The sequence below is a fragment of the Trichosurus vulpecula genome, chromosome 2, assembly GCF_011100635.1.
Source record: "Trichosurus vulpecula isolate mTriVul1 chromosome 2, mTriVul1.pri, whole genome shotgun sequence".
NCBI classification, from domain to species: Eukaryota; Metazoa; Chordata; class Mammalia; order Diprotodontia; family Phalangeridae; genus Trichosurus; species Trichosurus vulpecula.
Genome location: NC_050574.1, coordinates 460,614,743 through 460,629,708, shown reverse-complemented (window position 1 = coordinate 460,629,708; position 14,966 = coordinate 460,614,743). Strand labels below are relative to the sequence as shown.

Here is a 14,966-nt window from a genome sequence, read left to right as displayed (position 1 = left end):
ACACATGGAACATTTTTTTAAAGATAATAAATAAATTAATGTAGAGCGCTAAGCCTGCCTATGTGCCAGGCACTATGCCAAATGCTGTTGATAAAAACAGAAATGTGTGATAGTTCCCTCCCTAAAGAGTGTACAGTCTAATTGGGGGTGATGACACATATAGGAGGATCCCACTGTTGGGTGGGTTGAGATCTTTGGTGGGCTTAGGGTATATCAGCGGGAAAGATAGCAAGGCACAGAGCTCAGGCACGGGGGTCATACGGGTGTAGTGATAAGGCAAATGGCCATTCCTGCGAGTTAGGAAGACTCAGAGGGAAGGCAAATGGTAAAGCCCAGCAGCTCTCAGGTAGTGGCCAGTTAGGTTGTAATATCTAGTGGTTTTTCATCTTACCAGAAAGACTGCAGTTGGCTCCTCAAAGTGGTAGATAAAAGGCAGCCAGTGGGCCTAGAGGAGGTTGGGATCAGCATTGGTTGGACACTGAGGAAGGACTCCCTTCTGGTCAGCTTTTTCCTCTGTTCCTAGACAGGTGGGAGGTAAGTTGACAGTACCCCCCTGTCCTTGGGGCCCCTCCCTCACTCCTTCACTCCAATTAGGGAAGGTACAAGTCAGATACTGGAGAGATCCTCCCTGATCCTTCATTAAGCAAGGCACTGAGGAAGTTCACCTCACTATTCTCCACCTGGAAGCTCTCCTGGATTTTGTGATCTCCAGAAACCCATTCTACAAGATAAAATCAACTTTGCTAACTCACATCTTCTCAGATAATTTCTCAGATCAGCTACAGGACTTCATTAGGCCTTTTACCTGGTACTTCTCCCTTCTCACTCATCCCTTTCAGTGTTTTTTTATGTGTTTTCTTCCCCCATTCCATTGTAGGGTAAGGATTATCTTATGTTTTTCTTTGTATCTATAGCAATTAACATAGTGTCTGGTACATAATAGGTGCTTAATAAATGTTTATTGACTCTGATTCTGTTGGGGAACAGCTTCGGCCTGGCCTTTTTTGTCTCTTCCCTTAATATCCATTATTATCTAGGCAGACAAGAGGGAGGGATTGGTGAGAAAGGATGATAATCTCTTTCTTGTTTACTATGCCTATGACTGAAACATGGACGTTTTGAAACACATGACCCAAACCCAGGCCCTGTCCATACCTCAGGGCAATGTACTCTAACTATGGTCAAATTCAGGGCAACTGGAATAATCATTTTAAAGTACTGAGCTTGCAAAACTAAATATAAAATGAAAACATATCATAGCCATTAGGATATAATTTTTTTAATCTATTGTAGTGAATCTAATGGCATCTCAGTGGCCTGAAAGAGTTAATATACATACCAAAGTGCTCCCTAGAACTAATCTGACTTTGATTTAAAGCAGCAGGAAATGAGTTATGTTGTAAGTAAATGGAGTAGCAATGCAATCTTCAGTGCCTCTTGCATAGTGAATGAGAGTTTTAATATCTGTAAAATTTAAAAATCAATAGATTTATTATACATGTGTTTGTTCCACATTTATTTCTTTTACTATGTTGGTTCTACATTTATGCCTCTTGCCAGATGAAAATGCACCCCCCCTTTAAATCATATAGTGTGATGGGTGCTAAAACTTTAAATTATATTGATTTCCCTTAATGTTGTTTTTAATGTGCCTACTTGTCTCTAGTTGTTGCTGGCTTCCTTTTCTCTCTTTGACATTTCAATTAACAGAGTCAGAGAGAGAGAGATGGGAAGCATGGTGACTTACTAAAGATTCAATTTACAAGTATAACCATGCAAAATCAGCAAAGTTTAGATAAACTGCTATTGGATTTTTCTGGGGAGGGAACAAATGATCATTATTAGATGGGTAATTTTACATTGTGGAAAATTCAAGAACATATTTCATCTCTGACATTAACAAGCTTCATCAATTCCTAAAAATAATATATTAAAATTTTATATGCCTTAAATTTGAATATAAAGTTCTATTACTGACATTAAATATTATTGTGCATAAAGCATAGACTTAAAAACTTCAGGGAATACAGAAGTCATATAAAAATAAATGTGATGCAATGCAGTACATGTAATGAAATAACTACTGATGTTAAATATTGCACACAAATTATATACTTTTGATATTTTTCTCATATAGAGCTTTTATTGTAACATGATAAACTAAACAAATCAATTTTTACTTGCCAAACTTTTAGTACATGTATATGGAATAAATGAAATATTTTAATTACAAACATACATGTGTTTAGTGCTTGGTGTCAAGTTGACGTGAAACACAATGTGAGTTATGTTAGAAACAGCATGAAGTATCCTAATCTGAATACATATATGTTCTAAATATAAAAACTGCCTATGCTATGATACCTGACCTTTTGTGCATTTGTAATTTGTGGCATATATTTTTTACATTCTTACAGACTGTAAGCTTTGTGAGAATGGGGACTTTTTGCCTTTCATTGTATGCCCAATTTGAGTATATTGCCTGGTATACAGTAGGTGTTAATAAGTGTTTGTTTGTTTACTGACTATTCAGGTAATTTATACCTCCTGATTTGTTCTCTGAATCTGCTCTTCATGAACCCTCTCTTATTCTACCTTTTCTACCAAGTGAGACTTGGTCCATCCACCTCTTCTTTTCATTAAGCCTTTTTCCCCCTGTTTATTTGTTTTTCCCCAGCTTCATTTGGAGGTAGAGCCAAAAGAGTTGCATTCAGCATGAGGATTGTCTGAAACTGTTTTGGGGTTTTTGTTTGTTTCAAAAAAAAAAGTTACCAACTAATTTAATTATCAATTCAGTTTCTGAATCCTAGTTCTTTTCTCGATAGCCACCATTTCAGCATATTATTTTCAGTGATCAGTAGAGTAGAAGACTTTTTTTTTTTCCAAATGAGTAATTCTTCTTAAAGTCGTATGGTAAAAGTGTTTAGAGCAGTAACTAATGTCAGTCCATGCCTGGATTTTCATCACCTTACAATTTCTCCATTCAGCTGACCCCACAGCCAGCTTCCCTCAAATTCTCTAGGACAAATTCTAAAAGTTACGTACTAAGAGGTCACTTCTTTCCATCTACTTCTACTTTATCCCCCTACTTCAGTTACCAATTCCTTCCTATTGACCAGAATTACACCGCTAATTATATGTATTCTTCATGTCTTAAAAACAAAAACACCTTTCTCTTAGCAAAGCAAGAAGTCTAGACCATTGAAGTCCCTCATCATTGCCGTATCATGCCTCCATGTCTGGACTCAACAGTTAACCAAGGAAGCTGGCAATAAAACTATATATCAGATGTTTTAAAGACAAGAGAAAATTAATCCTGTTCCTTATCCTGTTGACCTGCTACCAATGAAAAGTAGAACCTCTTCTAGCATTGAGGTTGATAACACAACTTGAATCTATTTGTAAGTCCCACTTGGATTCTAAGGCAGGTTATTACCTTTGTTGCTGCTGCTGATAAATCCGTGATTGATTTAGCAGCCAAAACTTGGAGAGTAGTAGATGAGGAGAAAACAGTGATTTCCTTAGATGCCTCATTTCAAACAAGCAGTCAACTCAATTCACCATTAATCACTGAACCAGAGAATTCTCTGGGTTAGCTGGAACAATACTAGAATGAATCTAAACTGGGTACAAGTATCAAGGTAGAAACTGCCTTACAAAGGAAAAACTTAATATTCCTTATAGAAGTTCCATGCATGAGAATAGAATCTCATTGGAAAAAATTGAAACATTTTCATTTAAATAAGCTTCTTTTTGAAAATAGTCCTTTCACCTCAGACTTAATCCAGTAGCGTAAGAGTCCCAATAAACTGATTCCCACAACCAATGAAGTACCAACCAACCCAATACAAATAAGGAATCTCAGGAAAATCACAAGGAAAGGGAAATACATCAATTGTACTTTCTACGAGTGCTTGATTCTTCTTGTAAGAAGCCTGTTATAATGTCCCAGAATTTTTTGTCATTCTAGAGGCAAGAATGCTTGTCCTAATTTCAGTAGAGAGATACAATTATAAATGTTCTTAAGCATTTAAAAGTAAAAATAAAACAAAATACAGTGTGAGTATATAAAATTTAAAATTGGCAATAAGGCAAAATGACTTAATAGGATTCTAGTATCTATTTTTAATATATAAACTGGATTTAGCATAGACAACTAGTTTTTTTTCTGATGTAGAATGTATGACAAATTTAGGAATCAATAGATTTTAATTATTAGTTTCAACTGTATTGTTTTAGTTACTAATTTTCTAAACCAGAAATTTTCTTAAGTTGCCCTTGAAGAATTCAAGTCTTCTGGCCCAGAGGAGCTATATATTCCTACTGAAAGAACTGGCAGGTAATCTTAGTGGGGAAGCCAGTAAAGGTAGGGAGCCTTTGAATGTCCTCCTATATAATGTGGTCTGCTTTTCCCCCTTCAAGCCTACATTTCCTAGATGAATTTTTAATGCCACCTTTAGTAAAAAAAAAAAAAGTCATCATTGGTAATTTGCTGGAGCCTTATGAAGACCATATAAGAAAACTTTAAAAATCCTGTTTCAGGATGTGGATGATGAATTCTGGCTTTCCCAGAATAAATAATCTCAATTATGAGAATCTAAAACTATAAAACTATAATCCCTGCTGCTGGGGAAGCTATGGTTGTTCGATTGCTTGAGTTCTGGAGTTTTCAGTTATAATGGGCTAAGCCAATCAGGTGTCTACACAAAGTCAGGCACCAGTATGGTGAGTCCCTGGATTTAGGAGGACCCCAGGTTTCCTAAGAAGGGATAAAGCAGCCCAGATCAGAAACAAAGCTTGTCAAAGCTCTATTGGTAATCGGTAATGGAAATAGACCCTGTAACCAGTTGCTGTATTTCCAGCCTGGGTAAGATAGGGAGAACCAGGCTCAAAAAATAAAACAAAACAAAATAAAGATTAAAAAAGAAGAACAAAGAAAATGACTAAAATAACTCCAATAACCAAATGCTTATTTTTTCATTTTATTTTCTCTGTTCTGTTAAATACACAGTATCATTCCCAAAATGTTCAAAAGAACTAACCTTGTAACTTGTTCCAGACTAACCAGTCTTCTGCTGTTCTCAGTATTTTAGGCATAAAGCAAACTCCCTTTCGTTATCCCACCTAATTCTATTACCAATCATTGCCTCAGTGCCATATCTTATTTAGTCTAAGAGAAGGAATGCAATGTCCACTGTGTCAAGACAAGTTCAAGAGCTCATAAAATGCTCTTCTTTTTCTGCCTTCCTTTTGGGAAAGTTACTCTGCTCAGATAGACTCTCAGTTAGGTAACCACTGTTTTCCTTCCTTAGGACAATCTTTGACTCTACCCTTTCCTTTACTTCTCATCTCTGGTCACCTAAGTTTTATCAGAATCACTTTTGCAACATCTCTCCCATCTGTACCCTCATCTCTGTTCCCATGGGCCTTACTGACCTTTCAAAACTGACAAGGTCAGAGCTTCCAGGACTGTTCACTTAAAAGAATAAACTCTGAACCAGGCAAAGTACAGGGAGAAACCTGTATTCATAGGCTACATGTTGGCCTCAGTGGGACAAGAGCCTGAGGTCTCTTTCCACATAGTATCATTTATCACCAGACGTAAGTAGAAAGAAGCCACATGAAAAGAAGTCAACCCCCACCCCCGAAGAGGGGGAAGGCGCTGAAGAAGAATTAAGCTATTTAGCCAATCACAAAGTTTCTTCCTTGCCACAAGCTTAGGATATCAGAACCAGTTAGAAAATATTTATAAATGTTCCGAAGTCTCTCCAAAGCACTGCTATTATACATCATCATAACTTTTCCAGAATGCATACTATAACAACTGGACTCAGTGGCCAGTCCCCCATTACATATGATAGGGATTCACATGTAGACAACCATAGAATGCTATTGCCTCTAATGACCAACCCATTGTAGATTCCTAAAAACACAGATCAATTCTAGAAGTTTGGTTCCTTGTTCAATCAGATCCCAAAGAAGCCTGCAAAGGCCAAGCAAATCAGAATTTGAACCCCTTACTAAGCTGTCCTTCAAATCTAAGGTGGAACCAAATAATCCTAGTCTTTCCTCTGGCCTAAATATGGATGATCAGTTAGATGCTTCTTGACATTTTCATCTTCTGAATCATAAGCTCATTGTACTAAATGAGTCTCTTCCGTATCCTAATTAAAAATGTTAGTGGATACAATAAAAAATAAAGGGTAAAGGGAGACTCACTGCCCAGCTCAGACTATAATAGAACCAATTAGTTGGTTAATTGCCTACATCTAAACCTAGCATATGAATTAGATATAATTTGTCTTCATAGCCCCTGGATGCCTAAGGATCTTAATGAAAACACTTTCAGTATTACCACAGACACAAAACAGACTTTATTTTGTAAGTTGATTTTGCTTCCTAAATCCTTTTAAATTAGAATTAAATGAATGACTACCCAAACAATTTAATGTAATATAATACTATAAAGTTTGGGGAAGATTCAAAACAAAACAATCTTCATGGGGAAGAGAAGCACTACAAAGTAATTTTTATTTCCTTCCAGAAGTGCTTTCACATTGAAAGGGAAATCCTTTCTAGTTTTAGTCATTTCCCACTCAATGAAGATTATTGTTTCAACTATTCAACAAAAGTTTACTAAGCACATAAAATGTGCACGGCTTTGTGCTAGGAAAGGGAATTTAAAAAAATGACATAAAAACAGTACCTGCCCTCAAGTAATATACATTCTATTGGGGAATATAGTATTTAAACAAATAAATAAAATAAATATAAAGCAGGAAGAGGTGACTATTAATGAAGAGGAATCAGGAAAATCTTCCCATAGGAGGAAGTGCCTGAACCAAGCCTTAGAGACCACATGGAGCAGTGGCAAGAATACTGGCTTTGGATTCAAATCCCCTGGGTTCAAATCCTCCTTCTTATGTTATTTGAGAGACAGACTGGTATGGCCTAGTACCAGACTTAGAGTCAGGAAGCCTTTGGCGTTAAGTCCTGTCTCTGACATTTATTAGCTGTCTTACAGGGGGCAAATCACTCAACCTCTCATTTTACTCATCTGTAAAATGAAAAATTTGGACTCAATAGTCTGTAAGTTCCATTTCAGTGATCCTGATGGAAGCTAAGGATTCCTAAGAGGTAACAGTGAGAACAGAGTATATACCATGTACAGGAAACACAAAGGCAGGAGGTGGGAGATAAAATGTGGAGTTCGTGAAACAGAAAGTAGATTTCTCTTTAAGGTACAAATAAAAGTAAAAAAAAACCATGTCCTTGTCAATAGAATGAACCACTATAAAAATTCTTTCATTCACAAGATCCATTTCATTCTCATGGTCTCTTTTTTTTCCCTCCTAGGAGGTTTGACAGATCTGTGGAAAAATGGCGGTGTTTTCATTATGATATGAAGATATTTAACCAATGGTTAACGGAAGCAGAACAATTTCTAGACAAGACAAAGAATCCTGATAACGTGGATCATTCTAAATACAGATGGTACCTTAAGGTAAGTTTTGGGCAAAATGTTTTCCATATTATCTTTTTTTAAGGCATTTAGACTATTTAACTGTTCTAAATTATGATGTCTTTTAAACTGATTCAAATTCAAACTGGGTAGAGTGTCAGAACCAGAAATTCTGATGTTTTTGACATGTCATGAGCTATATCCAGTAGGATTCTGTTACAATGCTGGTAGAAGAGCAAGGTTAAAGTCCAGGTTCTTGGTTTTCCATCTTATGGTGAGAAATCTATGTTGTATATGGCTATATTCTGGTAATGTTTGGGCAGTATAAATAATTTCTGGCAGGATGAAATTTTATAACAGGGGCGTTAGGGTTAGAATCTATCTTCTGAGAGACCCTCTTATAACATCCATAGCAATTATATTTTATACAGAAAGCTGGTTATAATTACAGCCTAATCCTCAAAAAAGAATTCACCATATTATAATACATCCTATATGATTTTCTGAAATAGTTCACATGCTCAAATAGTATAGTGTCAACAGATTATATTTATTCTGTGGATTCTTTTGGTAGAGAAGAGAGAATGTGTATTGTAGCCAGCGCAGTACAATTTTATCCATGTGAGTCTTTTGAATATGTTGATAAAGGTAATTTGTATTAAGTTGCTTCGCAATTAAGATCATGAACTATTTCATTCAGGCATAAAGAAAATTGTGCTTATTGAATAATATGTTAAGTACATTTTTAGCTCAAGCTATTCAGGTAGCAGTCAAAAAAAGATAAGAATTGTAGATTGTTGGTGAATCGCAGAAAATGAAGATTAAAAGCAAATTAGGAAAGTGGTTTCTATCCTATTCCAGGGTGAGAACTCCTTTTTAATATTTAAAAAAAAATCAGTACAATCTACTCCTTGAGATAATATGTGGTGACTGAAACGAGTATGAACCTTTCAGTAAAGTTTTTAAATGCATGTTTTAGTGAACAATATAGCATCTCTTGGCTACTAATAATAGCTAGCATTTATATAGCACCTTGCAGTTTGCAAAGTGTTTTATGTACATGAACACATTTGATCCTTACAATGACTCTGTGAGGTATCTCCATTTTACAGATGAGGAAACTGAGACACAGAGAGGTTAAATGTTTTACTCAGGGTCACAGAGTTAGTAAGTGTCTGAGGTAGGATTTGGACTCAAGTCTTCCTCACTCCGAGTTGCCTGCTCTATCCACAGTACCACCTGGCTGTCCCAGTTTATTTGAACAATAAATGCGTATTCAGAGTCATGCTATATATTTTCTTGGTACTTTACATATAAATTTAAGGGCATCTCATAATAACTCTGTAGTCTTCCAGGAGGTAAAAGCCAAATGTTTGAAAGTCACTAAATTAAAAGAAGTATGAAATAGCCACATTATTGAAGTGAAATTAATTGAGAATTAAAGTTAAAGCTTGAACCTTCTCCCTAGTTTCAAGCAAATTTGAAATAGTAAGTACGCCTGATGCTTTTTTGTATTACTCTTGTTGGTTAAGGCATTAAACAAGTAAAATTTGATCACTATCATTCATAGACAGAAGAGGAATAGAAGTACTCTTTGATTGAGGGCAGCTAGGTGGTGAAATGTGGATAGAGAACAGGAAGATTTGAGTTCGAGTTTGGCCTCAGACATTTACTAGCTGTGACTGGCTAAGTCATTTAACCTCTGTTTGCCTGTTTTCTCATCTGCCTTGGAGGGTTGTTGTGAGAGTCAAATGAACTAATAATTGTTAAAGTATTTACCATGTTACCTGGCATATAATAGATATATGTGAATGTTAGTGACAATGATGATGATTGAATGGGGAAAAAATCATTCAAAATGAATAAATGAATGCTTTTGGACCAAATATTTTGCTAATTGGGGGGTGCAGAGGGCTACAAATACGAAAGTGGACAGCGCTTGCTATCAAAGAGCTTATATTCTAACGGGAAAAGACGGCACACAAAGAGGAATGCTAGCCAAGGCTGAGAACTTGAGTCTGGAAAATTAAACGGATGACCAAGGGTTTCCATCTGGCAAGTATGGGTGGGGAGGGGCAGAGGTGTTGATCTGATCGTGGGTTTTGAAAATGGGGATAGAGGGAAAAGGGTAACCTTAGCTGTAAAGGCATTGGTGAGTCTATGGGGCTGTAAGACAGAGTCTGTGGGGGAGTAAGCCATAGTGCAGCATGACTAGAGCCTTTTCTGAAGTAGAGGTCAAGGAGACTTAGTTACAGATCAGGGAAACAGACATAGAACAGAAGATTCTCCAAGACAAGAAGTCAGTGGAGGAGGCTATGGAGAAAATGAAATGGAATATTATGAATATAATGGAATAGTATTGTAAAGTAAGAAATAATTAACATAAGGAATTATGAGAAACATGGGAAGATTTGTATTGATTGTGAAAATAAGGAGAACCAAAAAGAATAATTGACGGGACGACTACAGCAATGTATTTTTTTTTTTAAATCATTAGAAATCTGAACCTAGAATCCCAGTTAATAGGGTAGCTAAAGCTGGTGGATTGAGTTCAGTAATTCTGAATTGTAGTGAGCTAAGATGATTCAATGTCCCTCTAAGGGCTAGAGCCCCCAGCTACCAGGCTGCTTAAGTAGGAGTAAATGTACCCATCTTGGAAAGGGAGGAGGTGAAACTTCCTTGCTAATTAGCTGGATTGTTTGTGGGATCTACTAAGCTTTAGAGTTGTCCCACCTGGCAGGTATAGGGAGTTCCAGCTTCAAACAAACATAAATACATAAACAAACAAAATCATTAAAAGGAAACCAAACTGAATTTTTTTTAAAAAAATGATAGTTTTAGAGAGTAGATAATGAAACATAACTGCTTTCTGTAAGACAGATAAACACTAGCACACAAGAGGGCTGCTAACACAGGTTCACTCTTGATCTGGTCAGACAGGAAGGACAGGAAAACAGCTTCGAAGGGGTTAATAATCTTACTTTATTCTGGTCTAGTCTTCTGAAAAGGAGTTGCTGATAATGAGAACACCAACTCCTATGGCATTCCCTAATCATCCTTCTCACAGGGACCAGTGAGAAAGGGGGGCAATTACCCCTCTGTCTCCATGAGGTCCATTGAGACAGGTACATCTTGTGTGCTGCCCTAAATCCCCTCAAGCCTCAACGGGCTGGTTGAGTCAAGCACAGATTCCCCCCAAACCTTGATGGGGGCTGATCAAGGCACACACAGCATTCCAGCTTGTGCATTCACCCATGTGTTCCCCACTCACCGACCAGTGCTTTATAAGTCATGAGCCTGGGAAATAGAGATTGTTATGGCCATAGATCCTGGGAAACTAAACTCTAAGAAAGAATAACAAAAATCCACCTTACACACTAAAATCCACCTTACTTACATCCCTTCACAGGAGAGAGGTGAGGGACTATAAGGCAGAAAATGCATTTTTAAAATAAAAAATAGAGCATTCTAGTCTCCTGTAATGATTTGAACATAAAGGAACACTGGAAAGAGCTTGAGTACTATAATCAGAACACCTGGGTTCAAATCCTACTTCTGATATTTACTGCCTGTATGGCCTTGTGCAAGTCACTTAAATACCATGGGCCTTGGATTCCTCATAAGTAAAATGACAGCATGTTCTATGAGATCTCTTCCAGCTCCAGATATGATCCTGTACAGCATACCCAATTAGCATTGATCTTCCAAGGTCAGAGAAATTCAGGATATTCCAATTAGGTATTATACAATAGACAGGAAAGGCAATCCTGAAGAGATGGCAATAAAAAATAAAATCCTACACAATTTAAATATTTGATCTTAAATTCTGTTCTAAACTTCAAAGTTGAAACCTCAGGCCAATGCAACAAAAATATTAAAGACTTCATTTGGACCATCATCATAATTTTAGATATTTTCAAAGAACCCTACTCTGTAAAGGTATGTGCATTGTCGTTTAGTCATTTTTCAGTCATGTCTGACTCTTCATGACCCCATTTGGGGTTTCCTTGGCACAGATACTGGAGTGGTTTGCCATTTCCTTTTCAGCCTATTTTATGAATGAGGAAACTGAGGTAAACAGGGTTTGACTTACCTAAGGTCACACAACAAGTGTCTGAGGCCTGATTTGAGCTCACATCTTCTTGACTCTAGGTCTGGCACTCCATCCACTGTGCCACCTAATGCCATTTTTAATACCATCATGCACTAGTTTTTCCTTAAAAAATAAAGCACTGAGAAAGAAAAAAAAACTCCCGTGTTTTATTTTCAATGTTTAAATGAAAAGGTCAGATAAGCTAATCATGGCAAGTGACAAACATCTCATTCTTTCCCAGGGCTGGCAGAAGTTTATTTTTGATTGATTGCTGAGTAATGTCATCAGTCCTTTTGTCCTTTTGAATCATAAGTTGGCTTTTGGATTCACTGAAAAATAACGGATGTGTTTTATATGATGAGTAATGTGGAAATAGATCTTTAAAAACTTGACCTTTCCAAGGACTATGCTTACACATTCCTGCCAGACTGACACACATCTGCATCACCATCTACATAGACACACCACACCTGTGTACTAAATACATATTAGCATATTTATACACACACACATACATACACCAAACCTTTATACACACACACACACACACACACACATATATATAGGTGCATGTATGTATGTATATCTGTATCTATATGTATATCCATATCTCTATCTCTATATATCTCTAAATCTATATCCCTATATATCTATTTATATACACACATACATGCACATATCTATCTATATCTATCTATATCTATATACATACATACACACATATGTATACATGTATATATCAGCGACTCATCTGTAACTTGTGGTCTCTGAGAGTAGCCTAGAAGCCTGAGAGGTTGGATGATTCCCCATTAATATCATGCCTCACCAGCAGGATTTGAACCCAGATCTTCCTTCCTCTTCTTTGCTCAAAGACTAGGATTCAGTGAAAAATAAATTTAAAGAAATGCAACATAAATTTTGCCTGATAAAAGATAGCAACAGACAGGATAACTGGTATTCAGCAGCTATAAAAATGACTAACTCAGCAAAAGACCTAAGCAGCTTATTAAGTCACAGGTGCTATGCAGAATGATTAGTTGCCAACCACAAAAGAGAAAGGATGGCATAATGGAGAGGGTACAATACTTGGGATTTGAACTTGGATCTCTCTAATTTCATCTCTTCTATTTACCAGCTGTGGAACCGTAGACAAAACACTTAATCTCAATGAGCATCAATTTTCTCATTCATAAAACATGGATAATGGGTACACTTGCAGCACCCACCTCACAGTGCTGTTGAGGGTTTATAGTCTCTCTTACATGTATATCAAAAACTATCAGTGTCTTCAAAGGCAACAAAGCCTCTGTTCATATGTACATTTCACATAAAAGGTATTATCTATCATTCTTACCTTTTAGAAGTCAAATATATGTCCTAGAGCCCATCTGCATCCCCTGAGAAGAGACAACCAAATTTGGCAAGTTCTTCTATTCCATTATAGTTCTACATTTTTCTTTTTCCACTATCATATCTCCCTGTGGGTGGTTGACAAAGCTACATGGACAATAATATAATTCTTTCTGGGCACTTTAAGCCACGTGTGTAAAAAGCACACCCATTGGACTGAGCTCTTTCTTCCATTTGTCATTTTTCTAAAACTAAAGGATATAAAACCTGTTGTATACTTCAGAAAAGCATGAAGAAGTATGAAAAGAATGTGCCAAACTATCCTCTCCACAGGACGCACTAATCAGCTAGTTTTATTTTACTTTCTTCAATAATGGTCTTCATAAGCAATTAATCTCCACGTTCTCGAACCAGATTAATATTTTCAATGAGAGGTCATTGCCTACAGCATGGGTGGAGGTTCTTAAAATTCATCTGTTATTTCCATTATCCTCTTGTTTTATTTCGTTTTAACATTCTTACATAGAGAAGCCATGTGACATAGAAAACCAGCCTCAGAGAGCTGTTGAAGGCAGTTAAGTAGGCCCAATGAATAGAGTACCAGGCCTGGAGGCAGGAAGACCTGAGTTCAAATTTGGCCTCAGACACTTAGTAGCTGTGTGACCCTGCAAAATACTTAACCCTGTTTGCCTCAGTTTCTTCATCTACAAAATGAGCTGGAGAAGGAAAGAACAAACCACTCCACTGTAGTATCTTTGCCAAGAAAACCTCAAAGGGAGTCACAAGAAGCCAAACACAACTGAAATGACTAAACACAGTCTCATAGTCAGGAAGACCCACTGGAACTGGGTTCCAGTGTTTTTTGTTTTTTTGTTTTTTCGGGCAAATCACTTAATCTGTCATTGCTCTAAGCGGGTAGTGTTCAAAATGTACTCTAGGGACCCTTTCAGGGGATTATTGAAGTTAAAACTATTTTTAGCATTTAAGATTCAAGTAATCACAACCAAATTAAGTGGTTTGAAGATATAGGGAATTCTTCTGGCTACCATAGTAATGACAGATGAAGGAAGAGAATCATTCAACTTACTAGCTATGTGAAGTAGCCAGCACTTTGATTACTAAGTGCTTGTAGATTTATAATAACAGCAGCAGCAGCAGCAATAATAATAAGCCATAATGAAAAATCATATTAGATAACATTTATAATTTTTTTAGTTTAAGGAAATAGAAAGTTTTCTTAAAATGGTACAAAGATTATAGAGACACTTGCATAGCACTTTAAGGTTTTCAAAAGCATGTAACGTACTTTAGCTCATCTGATGTTTAAAATACCGATTAAGTACATAATATAGTGCATAATATAATATATATATATAATATAATAATAAGTACATAATATAGTTATTATTAACAAGAGTTTATAGATAAGAAAATAAAGTTCCAGAAGTAAAGTGACTTGCTCATGGTCACCTAGTTAAAGGTCAGAAGTAGGATTTGAACTCATTTCTGTTGACTCCAATACAACACTATGCATGGGGTAGCTTCTTTTTTATAAACAAATACTATTTAAAGGCAGCTAGGTGAAACATTGAATTGAGTACTGGAGTTGAAGTCAGAAAGACTCAAGTTCAGATCCCAGCCTCAGACACTTAACAGCTGTGTGACTCACTTAACCTCTGTCTGCTTCTTTATACTAATCTGCACATGGCAGTGCTATTGGGAATAAACCAGAAATGCCACATAGTTCATTATTCACAGACCTTATGTCTGTGTCATATTACTGATCTGCAAAATGGGGTGGGGGCAGTAATATTTGGAAAGTGCTCCGTATGCTTTAAAATGCTATACAAATGTAAATCATTATTAAGAGGGGGACTTATCAAAATGCTCACGACAAGATCAGACCCATCTGGAGCCTCGGTCAGCTGCAGAACTACATGGACCACTGTCGTAACAACAGCACCGACAGTCAGATCCTTCGCATGTTCCTGAAACTCTGCACTGAGTTAAGCAAGCTCTGCCAACAATATGAGTGCTGCATTCTGACACCCCAACGATAAA

At 36.7% G+C, this 14,966-nt stretch overlaps 1 protein-coding gene across 6 annotated transcripts in view; it reads left to right on the top strand.

Annotated features, from left to right (window-relative positions):
- The window catches only part of DMD (dystrophin), a 1,925,924-nt gene that overhangs the window by 693,444 nt on the left and 1,217,514 nt on the right, over positions 1-14,966 (top strand). For all 6 annotated transcript variants that reach the window (XM_036747778.1, XM_036747779.1, XM_036747772.1 and 3 more), the window contains one exon: positions 7,357-7,504. In XM_036747778.1, the coding sequence (XP_036603673.1) occupies positions 7,357-7,504 (148 nt within the window). The remainder of the gene's footprint in view (positions 1-7,356; positions 7,505-14,966) is intronic.